Genomic DNA, 19,010 nt, shown 5'->3' with positions numbered 1-19,010 from the left:
CTACATGGAATCTCAGATCCATGAAAAGAAATGAAGAGGATGGAGAAGTATCAGATATTGTTGATATAAGATAAATAAGATGTATAAGATTTACAATCAAGTAGAGATAAGCATATAAACAGGTAATTATATAGCTACATAGAAATGTAGAAAGGGGTATGTACCATAATATATAATGCCAAAAAAAAGAGTGGCATCTAATTACCAAACACTGACATTCTCTGCTTCAAAATAACCAACACCTGTCAAGTTACCTTTATAGGTGACCATTGCTGCAAAGATTTCTACTATAATTATGGTTATTTGTTTCAAAACACTAGGAAACACCAAATGACATGGATCTAGTTACTCCCTCCATTTTCTGAACCACATTTTAGAGTGTCTTAATTTCTGTACAATAAAAAATCAATTATTTTTCTTTTTTTTATTGTGACAATATCGTACAGGAGTTACAATTACATGGGCAAGATAATGAATACATTTCTTATCAAGCATTGTTGCCTCCTCTTTGTTTCCCCTTCCCATACCCTTCCACCTCCCCCCACCCAACCCTCTCCCCCCTCCACCAAAGTTGTAAAGTTTGTTTTTCGACACATCGACTTGTACATCTCATTGCTGCAATGGGTCCACCTGTATCCCTAGTTAAATGATTTGTTTTGCCCTTCCCCTCAACAAATTATACCAACATCAAATACAGTGAAAGCAGGGGTTATACCGTGGGGGAGGGACATACAAAGCAACATAGAAATCATCATAGATATGTTAGAAACAATTGCATGAAAGGAAAAAACAAAAACAAAAAAAATTTGAATACTTATCTTGGGGTTCATTCCCCTAACATCAATTTATCTGGCCTTTTCTGCTTGTCTCAGACATATACTAGTTATTACAAATAAGGGAAACCATGGGACCTATGTTTCCTTGGGCCTGGCTTACTTCACTTAATACAATTTTTCCAAGTGTTTCCATTTCCTAACAAATGGGGCAATGTCATTCTTTCTGATGGAGGCATAGAATTCCATTGTGTATATATACCACATTTTCTTGATCCATTCATCTACTGAGGGGCATCTGGGTTGGTTCCATATCTTAGCTATGGTAAATAATGTTGCAATAAACATAGTTGTGCTGGTAGCTTTAGTATGGTCTTATGTGTGATCATTTGGGTAAATGCCCAAAAGAGGGATTGCTGAGTCATAGGGGAGCTCTATGTGGAGTCTTTTGAGGAACCTCCATACTGCTTAAATAAGTGGGCTAAAGACTTAAAGAGAAACTTCTCTGAAGAGGAAAGGATGGCCAATAGACACATGAAGAAATGCTCAACCTCTCTAGCCATAAAAGAAATGCAAATCAAAACAACATTGAGATACCACCTCACCCCAGTTAGAATGGCTATAATCAAGAAATCTAATAACAATAGATGCTGGAGGGGATGTGGCCAGAAGGGAACCTTACTGCATTGTTGGTGGGAGTGTAAACTTGTTCAACCACTTAAAAAATCAATTCTTAAGTATAGAAACTACAGTGACTCCTCCTCACATGCAACAAGTGTAACTTCATTAGTATGCCAAACACATGAGAAAGTGAAATTAAGCAAAACATCATTAATGCAGCATCAATATTAAAAATGTAAACATGTCAATAAGTGAAAACAGTAGGTTGAAGTACTTGAGAGGTAAATACATAACCTAATGCTCTATGAATCAGAGCATTTCATAAAATGCGTTTTCACAAAGACCCAGTATCTTTTCAAATAAGAATCTCTAAAAGTTATTTTTAAAATAATAATAGTAACAATGGTAAAGAGTTCCTGAGTGTGGAAATGTAGCACTAGGTTGAATACATTTATTTACTCTTTACAATGAAGAGACTACATAAAGGATATGATCCAAACACTCTTTTACATTAAAATTTCATAGTATTTGGCTTATAGAATAGCACAAAGGAAAAACAACTATTATGTGAGCAGTACAACTACATTTATATCAGTAGATAATGTAATGTGTAAAAATAATAAAATAGAATTAGCATACATCTTCAACATGCTTAGTACATAAGATCTGAGAGAAACTTTGATTTTTAACCAAAAGGTAAAGAAAATTTGCACCTCACCACTCTATATAGTTGGCCAAAGACAAGTCAGGAAAACTTAGCATAACTTCCTTCTAGCTTCTAAATCTACACAGATCCAAAAAGGAAGTGAACATGCAAAGATCAGTGTTTAGTTCATTCAATGTAATGTTTTACTTCCCCTTATTAGGAGATAAAAGACAAAATAAAGGAACCTAGGAGGAAAATACAATTCTCCTCCCTCTACCCAAAACAGTAAATTCAATCTGTTGAAGACTTCAAGCTTAAAGGAAAAACAGACCCTGGAGTGCCCCCAGGAGCACTCCAGGTAACACAACATCGAGGCACTATTACAACATCTGCTTGTAAAGAAGATTTTAAATGTCCTGAAAAAATTTCACATTTTTGAAGTTGTACTTCTATAATTCCATTCACAAATGAAAAAGAGCATTTCCTAATTCATCTCTCACATGCAATTTCTTTTAAAGCAAGGCAAATTGGAGCACACAAATGTTAAGAATACCTATGTAGAGAAAAATAGAAATCCTCATCCTTTGACTACTACAGATGACAGACTGGCTGAGGGTAGTTTGTATGTTTTACAACTTATGTTATTGTCATATAAAAATTGTCATATAAAAATGTCATATAAAAATTTCCTAATTTCAAATGGAATTCTTTTAAAGTCAAGCTAAAAATACAATTCAAACTGGTCGAAGAATGGGTTAATAAACACTTATGACTGGGGAATTGTGTTCTAATGATATTTGGAGGTGATACAACCACATTAATTAAGAAGGCTTTGACTGTGTCTGGGGTACACTAAGTCTTATAAATTAATATCACTTATCTTCAGGGGAAGTTAAATGAGCACCCTACTGAGTATTATCTCATACTGAGTAATCATACTGATAATCAGTAATGACAGCTTAAATAAAATTAATTAAACAAAAACAAGCACTTAAAAAAAACACTATCTGGGTTTTTAGCTACAGTATAAGATGCAATAATGAAAACTTAGTGTTTAGGGTTTCCATTAACAAAGCATTGTGTAAATACCAAAAGAGCAGTGGGGTTTTGATATAAAAGGAAGATAGGGTAATCATTAGTCATCTTATAATTTCACTGCCCAGTAAAAAGTCACATATGATCATAAACATACTTCCTTAAAACTAAGAAAGAAGATTTTTGTGCAATCCAGGAGAATTATTAAACAAACAAAAGTTCTTCCTAATTATAGAACCAATTCCAACTAAACACATACCTGAAATATAGAATAAAGTATTTTGCTTAAAATTACCTATCAAACAATTCCTATTGTAATTTAGAGGGCACTAAACTAAAAAAGCAGTTTGGCTTTCTAATCAGCTTTATTACAAAATAGGAAACTTGCTGATTAAAACCATGGCTCCAGAATCTTACTTCTGCATTCTGCTCAGTCAACCACTTGCTATTGTTACCATAATCCATGTCATCTATTTAAACCTGTGGTGACAGTGCTAATCATAGAGAATTGTCAGCAGGAAATAACACTGCTTGCCTCTTCTGCCACAGGTGACTTCCTCATGTAAAGTGCCATCTGCTCCTGCCCCATAGTGTCACACAGGTCTATAAATGACATAAAATCCATAATCAACTAGAAGTTGGTGGCTCATGCCTGTAATCCTCAATAACTACTCAGGAGACTGAGATCTGAGGATCGCATCTTAAAGCCAGCCCAGGAAGGAAAGTCCATGAGACTCTTATCTCCAGTAAACTACTCTGGAAAAAGCCAGAAGTAACTCTGTGGCTCAAATGGTCAAGAGCTGGCACTGAACACAAAGAGGCTTAGGGATAGTGCCCAGGCCCTTGAGTTCAAACCTAGGACCAAAAACCTAAATAAGAGGACCATGGTGCAAGTCAGCAAGGGGGGAAAAAAAAGGGAGACCATGTCTCAAAAATAAACAGACTAACATCAGTTACAGTGGAAGCAATAGAGCATCTGTCCAGCAAGCTAACATAGCCTTGAGTCTAAGCCCCAGTATCGCCAGAAGAGAGAGACAGAGGGAGGGAAAGATAGAAATGGTCTCTTGCCAACAGCCATGTGAGTGAGCCATTTTGGAAGTGACAGTCAAGCCTTTAAATGACTATAGCTTGCAGCTTCATGAGAGATCCTAAGCCAGAATTGCCCAGATAAGCAACCTCCCTGACCCGCAGAGGCTGAGTCCTTTGCTGTTATAGGTACGTATTGGAGCCATTTGTTACACCAAGAGACAACAAAGGAAGTCACTGGTGGATAGTTGGTCTACGTAATACACTACCTGGAGACAGCTAGCACTCAGTTGGTACTTGCTAAACTTATGAATAGACAAGTACTAAATAATCAAATATATAAAATGCAGTGCCATCTCTTATGATGCTGACCACATGGGGGGAAAGTATGTAACAAACAACTAATTATAACAAGGTGAAATGTATTAAATGACCCCTGAAAAACATAATTATCAACAGAAAGGAATGATGATTAATTCAGGGATGGAGAAAGTCCCTCAAGAAAGATTGAAATGAGATATGTCAGGGAACCATATAAAGCTGATATAAGAATTATATGACAAAATGGATGGACCTACAACAAATGATGTTAAGTAAGGTGAGCCAAGCTCAAAGAGCCAAACAATACATGTTTTCTCTCATTTGCAGAAGCTAGAGCAAAATACAGTGGAATATTATAAATTATACAGGACTCCAGGCATTCACACACAGTGAGACCAAAGGAAAATACTCTTAGGAGAAAACACAAAGGTACAACACCTATGTACTTCTATCATATAAAATATTACTTAAATGAACTCCAGAAAATGGAAACAAGAGGTTTTTTCTTTGTTGTTTTTGTTTTCTTTTCTTTTTGTCTTGTTTGTTCATTTATCTGTCTTTGGGAGGGTAAGGGGGAACACAGAAATGGAGAGACAAAGGGTATACAAGTGTAGGAGTAGAGTATAACCCCTGCTTTCACTGTATTTGATGTCGGTATAATTTGTGGAGGGGAAGGGGAAAAACAAGTCGTTTAAATACAGATACAGGTAGACCCGTTACAACAATGAGAAGTACAAGTTGTCATGTCGAAAACGAACTTTACAACTTTGGTGGGGGGGGGGGAGGATTAGGTGGGGGGGTGGGGGAAGGCTGGGAAGGAATGGGAAGGGTAAACAAAGGAGGCTACAATGTTTGATAAGAAATGTACTCACTATCTTGCCCATGTAATTGTAACCCCTCTGTACAGTATTTTCACAATTAAATAAAAGAAAAAAAGCAGGAATAAAACCCCATAAGGAAAAAAAAAAACAAGTATAGGAGTACCCACTAGACACTATGTTGAAAATGAACTATACAACTTGTGGGTGAGGACAGGAGGAGAAAACTGTGAGAGAATGAGGGAAAGGATGAAATTGTCCAAAAAAAGCCATATACTCACTACTAGACTTATGTAACTGCTCTGTATACCACCTTTATAATAAAAATTTTACAGAAAAAAAGAAAAAAAAAAGAATTACAAGATATGTATGTCACCAACTAAGCAGTGAGCCTCTCTGTCCCAGTGGCTAGTAAAGTCATCACCATATTGCCATTGCTGGAAGCAAAACTAGCTGTTAGTACCTTCAGGTGTGAAAAAACCATCCATGTCTTAGGCCACAATCTTATCTCACAGTAATAAGTCCTATTAACCACTAATTACTATGTTCAACATCTTCAATGACACAAAAGGACTTCTCCAGCTCTTAATATGTATTTTAGTAAAATTGCAAAAAGTTTCTTAAAGTTGTCTTTGAAAAGAAAATGTATTGTTTTTGCCCCAAAATACTTCATCTATTTACAATAATTTCTTCACATTTACATCTCATGTGATTTGAGAATCATTCTTAATTACTCCCTGAAATTTTCTTTAAAACAAATTTTCTCAAAAACAAGTTCCAATGTGCATTTATTCTCCAGCCACCTATCACAACATGGAACAGCACAGGAAGATACCACATAGGTAGGAACGGGGGTATGTTCCCTAAAATCAGCACCACCTTGTCCCTCAGGAGGGAGCTACCCCAGAAATGGATAACCGCTCCATCAGCCTGCAGATTACTGAAACTGAGCTGACATCTTGATGATTCACAGTGGAACCATCTTACTATGTTGTTTCCAAGTTTCTGACCCCCAGGAAACGCTGAAAACTGCAGTGTTTTAAATCACAAAGTTTCAAGAAAAACTCTTATATAGAAATAGATGGTTAATATGGAACTCATCAAATGTTTTTAAATATCCATTTTAAAAGCACATACAATAACAAGAAAAGCATTGTAAAATAGGATTATCATAGTATTAAACTAAATCTGAATATAGCAGTAGGATGTTTTTCACTGTTGCATTAAATAACAAAGGATATCTGCAAATCTAATTTCAACACAATACTGAATATAAACCTGTTTTGAAATGTCTCTAATAACTCTAATGTGCTTCATTATAGTTGGTGATAAAGTCACCAGGCAGATACTGCTGTGGCAATCTTTTTGTTGTTGTTATTGATGTTACACTGATGGTTTTATTTTCCTATATTCAGAATTTTAAAAATAGTAAATTTCACTTAAAGGCTAATGAGAATAAAGGTTTAAAGTTTTTATCAATGATACCATGAGTTCTGCCACAGTTCCTGTGGTGATGCATAGACCCAGGTTAGGAACCCAGTAGGTGAACACAGAATGGGAACAGAAGCAGTGCCAGAAAAGCAGTAACTCAAGTTCTAAAGGCCTTTAGGTAATCTGTGGGAGGGATGGAAGACCTGTACTTGAGACCAACAAGGAGGAAACAAACGGGCTACACACTCGGCCTGCTTATGCTTCAAAAAAAAACCCTGGAAGCTTTTGAAGGAAGAAGCTACCAGGAAAATAAAGCCTACAAAGAACATCCAGTTTTCAATTACAGCAAGAAGGAATGAAAATGTTAGAACATAACAGACTTTGAGTCCCAAAGGGCAAAGTAGGAGGGTCTAGAAAGCCCAGAGGAGTTAAGACAACATCAGATTTGGTGAATAAAGTGACTTGAATAGAGAAAGACAAAAGGAGTTCTTATTACTTACATGAAAAGCGACTTCTTATGTGATTTATTATTAGTTGGTGATCTGAATTGTGAAAAACATATGGACTATCCATAATTAATTTATATTCTTTGTCCCCACTGCTGTCACTCTAGTATAGGCCACTTGGATTATTACTACAACTTTCTAATCAGTGGCCAAGTCTTTGTGAACCCTTTAGCCATATCCATTTATCCACACTACTCAAAGCAATTCCCTTTGAAAACATCATTTTTACTTTAGTGAAAATGCAAATCTAGCTATGTTCTTCACTCAGGCTTAAACACTATGCCTACATTTCCCCATTACTCAGTAGCTGGCATCCAAATATTTTACCGTGATTCTATGTCCACCTCGAACTGAATCAAACTTCCTCATCACAAAAAGCTTCACAATCTACATCCTTCTATCATGAGACCTATGTGTAATGAAACCTAGAATCTACTACATATGCACATGCTGTTCCTTGTGTCTAGAAGTTTGCACCCCAATCTCTCTCTTTATCTGGAAGAAAAAAAAACACAAGGCCTCACAACTTTTTTGCCCAAGGTGGCATCAAAGTTCCTCCTATCCCCAAGAACTTAAGTACTATTAATAGTATATACGTGAAGGAATACAAATTTGATATCTAAATAAATAGTACACTATCTTTTATAAAGGCATAGCTCAATACTATCCATACATAAATACCATCTGAAGACAACAACTGTTTCCCAACTGCCAACCTGACATGCTTCCACTAGGAATTCATTGCGTTGGTATCCTGGAAGTAAATGTATTACAGGGTTTAAAAAAGAAAAATCACAAGTGCCAGCCTGGATTCCAATTAGACATTCAAAACTCAACTGAGAGGTCATCTTCTCTACATAGCCATCCCTAAGACTAAGTTGACTCTACTCCTTCTACTAAATCCTATATACTTTCATAGTTCCTACCACACCACACTACAACTACTATTATATACCTACTTGATTCCCCACAGCTCCCTGGCAGAGACAATGTAATAAACTTTATATTTCTATTACAGTACTAGGCACTCAGTAAATGCTTAATGAATGAATAGGTAATCAAATAGATCTGCACACATTACTGCACATTAGTATATTCCACTCTGCAAGCTCTTGATGTTATTCCCACATCTCTGCTGATTTGAGGAGGTACTCTCTAACCCATCCTATAAATATTTAAAGATTCTGATATTGTACTTAAGTGCTACTACTGAAACTCTAAGTACAGGAAGTCCCAATTAACTCATATTAATGGGCTCTGAAAGGCCCACCTGACTTAGTAAATACTTTAAATCTTACATAATGTGTTTTGATGTATAGTACTACATACACTGAGTTGCATCAATCCCTGCTATGTTTGCTTTATATCTTTAGAAGAGTATATTTTCAAGACAGCTTTATAGAAAAACTATGAAAAAGTATCATACCTTTTGCTTTAACGCTTATTTTCAATTTACCCAGGAAAATTATAGAAAGATAACAAATGTAAAATGAATTTGTTATATTCTCCTAGTCCAGTAAAGTAGTATTTTAATTGATGCAGCACTAAAATGTCTACTTTATTACATTAAAAGAACTTTTTAAGACTAGACATGTATCATTCTCATGCATAAGTAGGAAAGAAAACAAAAGCAAACTTAGTTGGCTTAAGGATGTCTCAAAAACTTTTGCCTGCAGCCAGAGTCACGGAAAAAAAAAAAAAAAAACATACAATTTTGTTCTCTGTGCCACCAAGAGCACTGTCATGTGGTACCTCTGAAAAGATCCCTTCCAAGCTGCTGAGACCATCCTCAAACTCTGATGTGCCCCTTTGGGCAGGGACAACTATGTCACAACTGCCACATGATTGCTGGAGATTTGACCAGCAAAATTGTTTTTTAAATCTTCTAACTTGTACTTTTTTAGGCTAATAATTTATATCCTCTTGCCTGACTCAGCAAGGCAGGGACATGTTCAGATAATCAAAACCACTGTTCTTCTTTCACATGTGTGATACCTATTTGCATATATAACCCACAAGCACGTGTTGGTAGGTGCAGGAAGAATCTACAAGTAGACAAAGCACATCATGTTACATACACCACTTTAATCTGGAGAATTATCTGAAGACAAGTCCATCTCAGAGAAAACACTGGGAGTCATTACACAGAGTGAATCAGAAGGCCCACAGTTCTGTCAAGAGGCAAGCACTGCTCAAAGGACTCATGAGAACCCACCCCAGACCAAAATATATCCACAGTGGCTCCAAGACTTCATTTCTCTGGGGAGCTTTCATGGACACCAGGAAAACCTGACCCTGTATGTGGGAGTGGCCTCAACAGCAGCTAGATTTGAAGTCATCTATGTTCATTACCATTTAAAGAACTCACATATCCTTTACCTGTTGACATTTCTCAACATCCATATTCCTTGGGATACACCTTTTTCAGACTAGCTTACTTGGAACATTCAAAACAGTTCATTTCTCATCATAGAAAGCTTCTTAGAGGTTGTCTTCACAATTACCACAGTCTTCTCAAGATAAAGGTCAATGGCTGAGATACAAGGTTATTTTAAATAGAGGAGTTTCACATAAATGCCTTTAAGAGAAAAGTGAAAAAATGAGAGATGTTTCTACCTTGCACATGTGGCACTCTCAGTGGAGGCTTAGAATTTTAAGTGGCTTCAAAATCTTCACTGGAGCCAGACTGCCCAGTTTTCCTGTCTAGTCCTATGACTTTGAACCCATTATTTAAGCTCTCTTGCCTCAGTGTCCCATTGAAGATTAGAATAACAGTACTCACACAGAGGATTAAGTAGAGTTTAAATATATTTATGTAGCTAACATTTGGAACACTATTTAGCATCTAACTAAACTTATACATTACTTAATATACTTTTAATCAGTAGGCATAATTCCCCTATTATACTGTTATTTTTTATTTTTCCTTAAATATACTTTGGGTGCAGGAAAGCTAGGGCTGCCTCCACACCACCAGCTCACAGCCACACGTGTTCCAAAGGAGAACCTCTAACCTATCCTAAACCCATGGATGCCGAGCCTCTTCTGTAAGCATTCTAAGTTGTTTTTACATTCCCTAAATAATCTTTCTATGCTCTGACAGGTTTCTGCATATTGTGTGAGAGATGTACATCAAGCGAGAGGTAAGTCCTACCGTTGAAGACTTATAGGCCATGCTGGAAGCCTGGCCTATAAATAACAGATGCAGCAAAGCAATTTATTTATTTATTTATATTGTAGGCACTGGGGCTTGAATCAGTGCCTGAGCACTGTCCAGTCCATCTTTTTGGTGGTTAACTGGTGATAAGAGTCTCACAGACTTTCCTGCCCGGGCTGGTTTTAAACAGTTATCCTCACATGTCAGACTTATGAGTAACTAGGATTATAGGCCAGCCAGGTAGAAAAAACAATCTTAAATAGGGCAAGACATTGTTTTCCCTATTTGACCTAAGGCCAATCTCTGTAATCCTTAAGACAGCTATCTAATTGGTGGGTCTCCTTACAAAATGGGTATCTTACTTTCTCATTCTTTTGTAGCCTTCCACCACCCCCCCCATTCCATTGTCAAACAAGTTTTGATTTAATACCTTACCAGGCCTTCTCCAAGTTATACAGGCCTCAATTCCAAGACTGCCAGCTTTTCTAACACCTAGCTAAGTGATCAGATAGATTAAGATAGATCATTCATTGCTGTGCAGAATGAGCAATAGGAGCTTTCAAGAAAGCAACAGGAAGCTGTTAAAGAATTCCTATAAGAAAAAAAAAGAGGACTAACACTCTGATAGAAAAAATTTAGAAGATAGAATCTTGAAATAATGAAAAAGAAATATTGAAAGAGTTATGTCAGCTTCTAAAAGAAAGTAAGAACAAAAGCAAGGATTGGAGGAGATTGAAGTGTTTGGCTCACAGCATATAGTTTCTTGAGTAAATAGGACATCCCTATAGTGGGATCCAATAGACCAATACATTAATATGTCTGAGGAAAGGATCATATGAAGGGAGATGGGAGTGGCAATCTTCAGAGGTGATCATCCAAATAAAGCTCTATACACAGAGGAAAAGAGCAGCAGCTTCAGAATGGAAGACGGAGAAATGATAATAGTGTAAGGACAGAAACAACCACACACTGAAAATTAAAAAGGAAAAGGTCAGAGGAGTATGAAACCAAGAAAATATGGTATCAGACAAGCCAAGAAATTTTTGTTCTTCATAAAGGAAGCAGACAACTACACCTAATAAAGTGGATAATCCAGTATATTTCAAAGGAATAAAACCTAATGCTTACTACTAGGGAATTGATTTTAAAAAGATTATTTCATAATGCTAAACAAGTTACAACAATCCTAAATACACAGAATCAGCCCTCCAAAGAGGACTGCAGTCAAACAACCATGGTTCAAAAATTGTTACACTGACAGAATACTCAGGTATTCATAGAAAGAATACTGCTTAAAGTCTATCAGCAGCTCCTAGGGATCCAAATACCATTGTCATCCTTCATTTTTATACAATAAGACTGTGTTCTGTGACAATGAATTTTCATACTAATTGAATAAATAACTTTGATGAAATTTTAACACTAATGTCATCAATGGTGTTTTTATTTAAGATTTCTAAAACACTTTTCTTCAAAATATACGGCTACAGCAAACTCGATTCTTGCATGTCTTTTGTCAAGTTCTGCCCCAAATGGCTATTCACATTAAGGAATTCTAAATTAAAAGCATACATAGAATGTATACATGGTGGGGATGGCAAACTTTAATTAGAAAACACTGCCAGCACATATCAAAGTATCAGTGGCAAATGCTTCCCTGGGCTCAAACATAGCAGAAATAGTTTAAAGAGCCCTCAAAATAACCAGCTAGCCCTTCCCTTCCCACAGCTCTGCCTTGATCTATAACACACATTCCCTGCATGGCTCAGCTGCAAATGTGGCACACCACCCTCTAGTCTACAGACATCAGGAAACATTTGTGAACAGGGACAGAACTAAGAACAGCAGTTCAACATACTTCAGTTTATCTGAAACCTCAAAACCCTATGAGGATAGAGAAAAGGTATAATTAGTCTGTTTTCCAAATAAGTGATCAATCAAATGATTGATTTGTCAAGGTCACAGAGATCATCAGTACTGAAGCTGTCTTGCAACAAGAGTCTTCTGATTCCAAATCCAATGACCCTTTCACACTGCACCAGTCAACAATGAGAAAGAAAAGAAATCCATCCATCAGTTATCTCCTGTTCAAGACAGCCAGGCTTACTCTTAGACCTCTGTGACAGTAGATCCAGATGCCTAAGTTAGACTTGCTGCTTGAACCACCCACCCGCCTCCTCTCTGGCCCTGGCCTATTCAAGAAAAAAGCTACCACACAAGATCAGAAAAGAACAGAATGGGAAGATCAGCAAGGAATTCAGGAGACAATCATTAGCACACCTAAGACAAAAGCAAGGATAAGGAAATGGTGGTCAACCAGGAAGAATGCCACAAAGTCAGGCAAAAGGTTCTCAACAAAAAATAATTCAAATGTTTACTACGTGTCAAATATGACAAGTACTAGAAGCATTAGTTACACACTGTCTTAGCCTTCAGTGGTTTATACCAGTGAGAAAGACAGATAAATGATGTGGTAAATACCCATTAGTTACCAAAAGTCCGATATTACCATGGTCCATTGTCAGGATAGCATTAGAGGTAAGAAATAGGAGTAGGAAGGAGAAAGAAGGGAGAAGAACCTCCCCTTATAACATAAAAGAGAGCAAGATGGTTTCTGCTGAAGCCACTCCATGACTGTGTTTGTAAAACCTAGGTAACGTTTATGCATTTACAGTGTGAAAAAATAGTCACATAATGAAAGGAGTGTCAGTGTTTGGAACAGAAAAAAGCAGTGTGCTCACAAAACATAAACAAACCTCAAAAATACAAAGAATATTATCCAGCAATAAAAGGAATGGAGCAAATGGATGTAGCTTAAAAACATTATGCTAAATGAAAGAAGACAATCCCAAATACTGTTCCATTTTCATGCAATGTCTGAAGTAGGCACATCTATAGAGACCAGAAATAGACATGGGGCACCTCAGGGTCACCAGAGATAGGTGAGCTGAGAAAATGGGGAGAAAATATTTATGGTTATAAAATATTTATGGAGGATGAAAACATTCTAAAACTGGTTGTACAGAAGACCAATTCTTCTATCTACACAAAAATTCATAGTTCAATTCATAGGAGTTGAGCAATTTATGAATATATCAAAAATGATTGTATTATGCACTTTCAATGGGTGAACTAAATGTTACATGATTGTATCTCAATCTCAGTATCTTAGTGTCCTCAACTATAAATAAGGCCAAACATATTTTCAAAGCAATAAATAAGCATGCCAAGCATATAAATGTTCCTATGGTCATTATTTTCTAAACACTAGTCCATTAGCCACTACATGATGTCTCCATCAATGAAGGACTACAAAGACAATGGATATAGCTATATAACTGGCTCTGTGCAGCAGGCTATATCTTCCAGGATGTGTGTACCCCCTCATGCTCCTACAATGATGAAATCACCTAATAAAGCACTCCAAGAACATATCCATATTGTTAGGCAACACAGTGCATCTAAACAAATTTTTAGATATTGCCATAGCCAAACAAAAAATTTACATAAAAGTCACTTTCTTAGTTACTATTCATTGAGAAGCATCAAAATTTCCACTGTTAAATCATTCACGTTTATGCCACATTCATCTTTACATGTCCACATTACCCAGATGCCAAAGGCAGCACCCTGGACACAAAAAGTGGGAGCCAGACTGTTTATTATGTTCTAGGTGCCCAGCCTATCATATGGTAAGGCCAAATTCAAAACCTGGTCAATGGGATATAGAATTTTTCTCTATGTCATGATTATATATTTTTTATGTTATTCTTTATTTAAAGTTTGTTACTGTGTTCATTGCTATTCCTTCACTATTATCCATGAATTGCATTCAAAAATATATTCCTCAGAAATATTTACCTGACTATACAAGTATCTGTACATATAATTATCTGCAATATTACTTCTGAGAGACCCTACTATTAACACCATGAAGAATACATAGTAAGGTATGCCTGCTTCTCGTTTTTTAATAAAATTTCAAAAATATGTACAGATTTACTTTAATTAGAAACTATATATTCCTGAAAAGACAGCATATCTTTTTTCTCTTTTTGAAGTATTCAATTCATCCCCAAAGAATGAGAGCTGATTTGAATTACTCAAAGTTAACTAACAATTTGCAAATTAAGATTGACTACTAAAGCAATGATTAATTTATTTCACTAGTTCTGTCTCTGATTTGATCACTATAGCATTTCCAACTTATATGTAGTTTTTAGGAATTTCAAAGGTATTAGTCCAGCACACAATGAACACTATATGGTTAGTTAAAATTCTAACAAAAAGAAATGTTGAAGATAACCTTACCATATCATCTGTCAGTGTCCTAATATTCAAATGCTGCAAATTTAAAAAAAAATCAATCAGTAATTTATATTAGCTTCTTTATTTTAGTTAATAGTGCAGTTAAAATTCTACAATATTAACTTAAAGGTAATTAAATTCTTGACAGTCTAATAAAAATGCATTATATATTGTTTTAATTTCACAAAGATGAACAAAAGTTGACCAACGTGAAAGTTTCAAATATATAGTAAAATTGCTTGGATTTGTGAATGTTACAGCTACAAACCTACCTGAGGTAACAATAAATACACTTTCCAAATTAATAGTATTATCATAATTAAATATACAGACTTAGAACACAATACATATAAAGACTGAAATATAACTTTCAGAAAAATTTTCATTGAAACTTTGAATGTATGATTAGTATGTCACATAATTGATAATGAAGTACTTTGCTGGCTTAATTAACTTAAACAATTCAAGTAACGAAGAAGAATGTACTAGAATGACTATTTGCATCTTTAACATCACTTTGATTTATCACCAGTGGTGACAGTAGACAATTTTCAATTTCATTGCTAGCTGATTTGAGAACCCTTTTGATGATTTCCTTGGTAGACAAACATAAGACCACTTTAGAAAATGAATAAATTAATTTCCCACCAAGTGGAGTTCAAAAGTGAAAAGTATTCAAGCAAAAAGTGTTCTATAAATCTGAAAAGATTTTGGAAGCTCTTTGGAGCATTAGGTAGTTCAAAGACCAGCAAAAGAGTCAAGCATTTCCTAAACAGGAAAATAGATCTATTTTTTTAATTATTATAAAAGGACAGGTGAACAATTATCATCTAATAGCATAAGTGGCACAGAGTTACATCCAACATTTATTGAATGGAATAAAATTTGTCATTCATATCTATATACTGAAATACATTTTTATACTCATGACTCCACTTCAATTATGATCCTAATTTAAAATCTATACAATGTAAATCACTATTCCAGATTCTCTTTCATTGAGATGTTCCTTCTTTGAATGCAGCAGAAAACAAGCAGCTGGAGGAAACAAAACCTTTGCATATATCATAAAAATATAGCCATATTAATGACTACTACTGACTACAAAGCTAGATTCTAAATAGAACTGTTTGTTGAATTAAAATGGCTTACTTTGACCCTGGAATAAGAAAGACATATTATTGATATGTATAGGTTAGTGTCTAATTGTAGGGTACAGAATATGCTTTTGATAATATTCTTTTCAGCCTCTGAAATTAACAAGCATGTACAATAGTCATTAAGCATGGTATCATGCTTAGCAAGAATATAAAATGTCATTCTAGAGGTGAGTTCTACCACAATTACAGAGCTCTCAAAGATAGAGAGATGGGACTTCTGTAGTTCTCTTCTCTACCCTTGCTTGCCATTCACCAATAGAAGTTTTCAGCCCATTACATCTTTTTTGGTTAACTACATCTCTCTTATTACTTTACATTCAGGAGTCTCACTCCAGACACTCTTACAACTCCTGAAATGAGTCAAGCCCCAGGAGTCTCACTCCAGACACTCTTACAACTCCTGAAATGAGTCAAGCCCCTATGACAAGAAAAGTGGGATATAGGTAAGTTCAGACAATAGCATGTAAAGTGGTCTAATACTTAAAAAGCTAAGACAATTAAGGATAAGGCTTAAATTCTATTTAGAATAATCAAATGTTTTCACAAAAGGAAAGTATTCACAAAAAACTACTATGAGTTGCCTCAAGAAAGTGCTGTAAAAGCAATGATATTACTTTTAAAAAAAAAAAAAAAAAGGAGAGAGGCCATGAAAATAAAACAACTTTTAGAGAGAATGATAGTAGGGACTATGTCAGATTTATGATGTAAAACCTGTATAGAAGGTACAGAAAGCAAAGTAGTAGATATGAAAACAGGGAGAGAACATTGCATAATATAAAACCAGAAGATGTAAAAATGCAAGAAAACATTTTTATGTATCTTCAAAGTCTAAAGTTGGGCAGCCTTTTAAATTAAAAGTACTGTCACCTAAAAACAGAGGTAACACAAGGCTAACAGCTTTCATAATGTTCATTGTTCTTTTTTAACTCTTAAAACTATTTTTGTGGGTCTAACTTTTGAAAGGATTCAATTAATTTGATATGGACTTGGTCTGTTTTTCCACTGTTAGGCATGTATATAGCCTAGTTACAACCCAAATTTATGCAAAATTTTTCCAAAAGAACTTGTGATGAATCAAAACAGAACATAGGGTTAACTAAGAGAAAAATAAAAGTCCTGGATTTGGTTGTGAAAAGTACAAGAATCTGAGGAGAGAAAAAGCAAAAGGCTAGCTAAGGTCAAGTTCATTATTCCTTCTCTTTTGGAAAACACCCCATTATTGATTCTTACCACACCAAGAAAAGCCAGAAGGGCAGAAAATGACAGGAAATTCAAAGGCCCATGACAAGACGAGAGACATTAGCTAACTGAAGTAGCTGGAAAACAGATCTGAGAATAGGTTGCACTTCAAGGAGTCACTTTTTAAAGAATGGTGACTATAGTTATTTGTTTATAATCTTAAACTACTAAGACATGCTAACACTAAAACTCTGAATAGATCTAAGCCCTTCTAATTTCCTCTAAGAACTATAATGTCCAATGACTTAGATTACTTTAAACCTGACGGAAATAGCCATTAACACTAAACACTTAGTGATAAAGTGTGAAGTTATACAAAGTGGTAAACTTTTGTTGGGCTATGTGATTGTTTTTATTTATTTTTTATTTTTTAACATATATTTTATTGTAAAGATACTGTACAGAGGGGTTACAGTTACATGAGAAAGGTAATGAGTACATTTCCTATCTAGCATTGTTACCCCCTCCTTTGTTTTTCCCCTAGGATCCTTTCCCTCCTTACTTCCCCAACTCCTCCCTCTACCTCCACAAAGTTCCAAAGTTTGTTTTCAACAGTGTCTTGACCCATTGTTACAATGGGTCAGCCTGTATCCTTATTTCAGCTTTTTGTTATTTTCCTTCCCCTCCCCAAATTAGAAAAATGTATATACAAGATACAGGACACCGGAATCAAATACAGTGAAAACAGGGGTTATACTATGAGGGAGGAACACACAAGAGAAACAAAAATCACAGTATATTATAAGTACATTAAAAAACAACAGCAACAAAGATAAAACCTCTGTATCCCTATCTTGGGGTTCATTTCGTTTAGCATCATCTTATATAGTCATATATAAGGGCTATGTGAATGTTAATATTAAATTCAAGTTTTTCACTATAGTGTTTCATTGTGTCAAAGTCCCGCTCATTTGGCCTATACATCCATAAGACAAAGTTGATCTGTAAAATTTAAATTGCTGAGAGAGAAAGAGAAAATGACTGACTTAAAATTTTCAAACAATTCTCTGAAATTCAACCTATCACTTATAGACATAAAACTATAAGGTAGTATCCTTAATTTAAAAGGAAACAAAACTTTATTACACACACACAAACACTTGGTTCTTCAAGTATAGTTTAAATGGTCCGTTAGCCAAGATACATTTTATAAATGAAGTAGCTCTGTTTTGGAACCACAGCTCATCACTTTCTTGCAGTGGTGGGAAACAGGAGCTATACTCATCCATCCAGTTCATGAGTAGATTTTTCTGGCATCAACTCCAAGTAGAGAATTGAGGGATTATTAAATGGAAGCAACTAGGGGTACTTTCTTAAAACCTACAACTTATTAGCATTATAGAAAATGAAAACTTAAGACTATAGTTTTAGACATACAATTTCAAAGCCCTGCAAACAGATTCAATTCCTCCACCACCAAATTAGTTTACAAGTAAATAAAGGAGATGGCCAAATTATATAGCATACAATGCAATATACAAAGCCCCGACACCACATGCAACTGAAAAATAGCTGTAACTCCTGGCTTTTAGTAAACTTTCTATTTTCTTTTTTTTTTTATTGTGAAAATACTGTACAGAGGAATTACAATTACATGAGCAAGGAAATGAGTACATTTCTTATTAAGCATTTTTGTCTCCTCCTTTGTTTCCCCTTACCATCCCTGACCTCCCATCTCCCCTCCCCCCAAAGTTGTAGTCTGTTTTTCAGCATAACATCTTGTACATCTCATTGTTGCAATAGGTCCACCTGTATCCCTATTTAAACGATTTGTTTTTTTCCCTTCCCCTCCACAAATTACACCAACATCAAATACGGTGAAAACAGGGTTATACCGTGGAGGAGGGACATACAAAGCAAAGAAATCATCTTATAAATATGTTAGAAACAATAGCAAGAAAGAAAAACCATTTGAGTCCTTATCTTGGGGTTCATTTCGCCTAACATCAACTTATCTGACCGTTTCTGC

The 19,010-nt window shown here is 35.4% G+C and overlaps 1 protein-coding gene across 1 annotated transcript in view; it reads right to left on the bottom strand.

The window, feature by feature from the left end:
• The window catches only part of Diaph3 (diaphanous related formin 3), a 450,161-nt gene that overhangs the window by 408,626 nt on the left and 22,525 nt on the right, over positions 1-19,010 (bottom strand). The window contains exon 2 of the mRNA XM_070002884.1: positions 14,646-14,678. Within this exon, the coding sequence (XP_069858985.1) occupies positions 14,646-14,678 (33 nt within the window). The remainder of the gene's footprint in view (positions 1-14,645; positions 14,679-19,010) is intronic.

The sequence above is a fragment of the Dipodomys merriami genome, unplaced genomic scaffold (genome assembly GCF_024711535.1).
Source record: "Dipodomys merriami isolate MVZ:Mamm:240054 unplaced genomic scaffold, mDipMer1.0.p SCAF_6, whole genome shotgun sequence".
Lineage (NCBI taxonomy): Eukaryota > Metazoa > Chordata > Mammalia > Rodentia > Heteromyidae > Dipodomys > Dipodomys merriami.
This window is presented reverse-complemented; position numbering and strand designations above follow the sequence as displayed.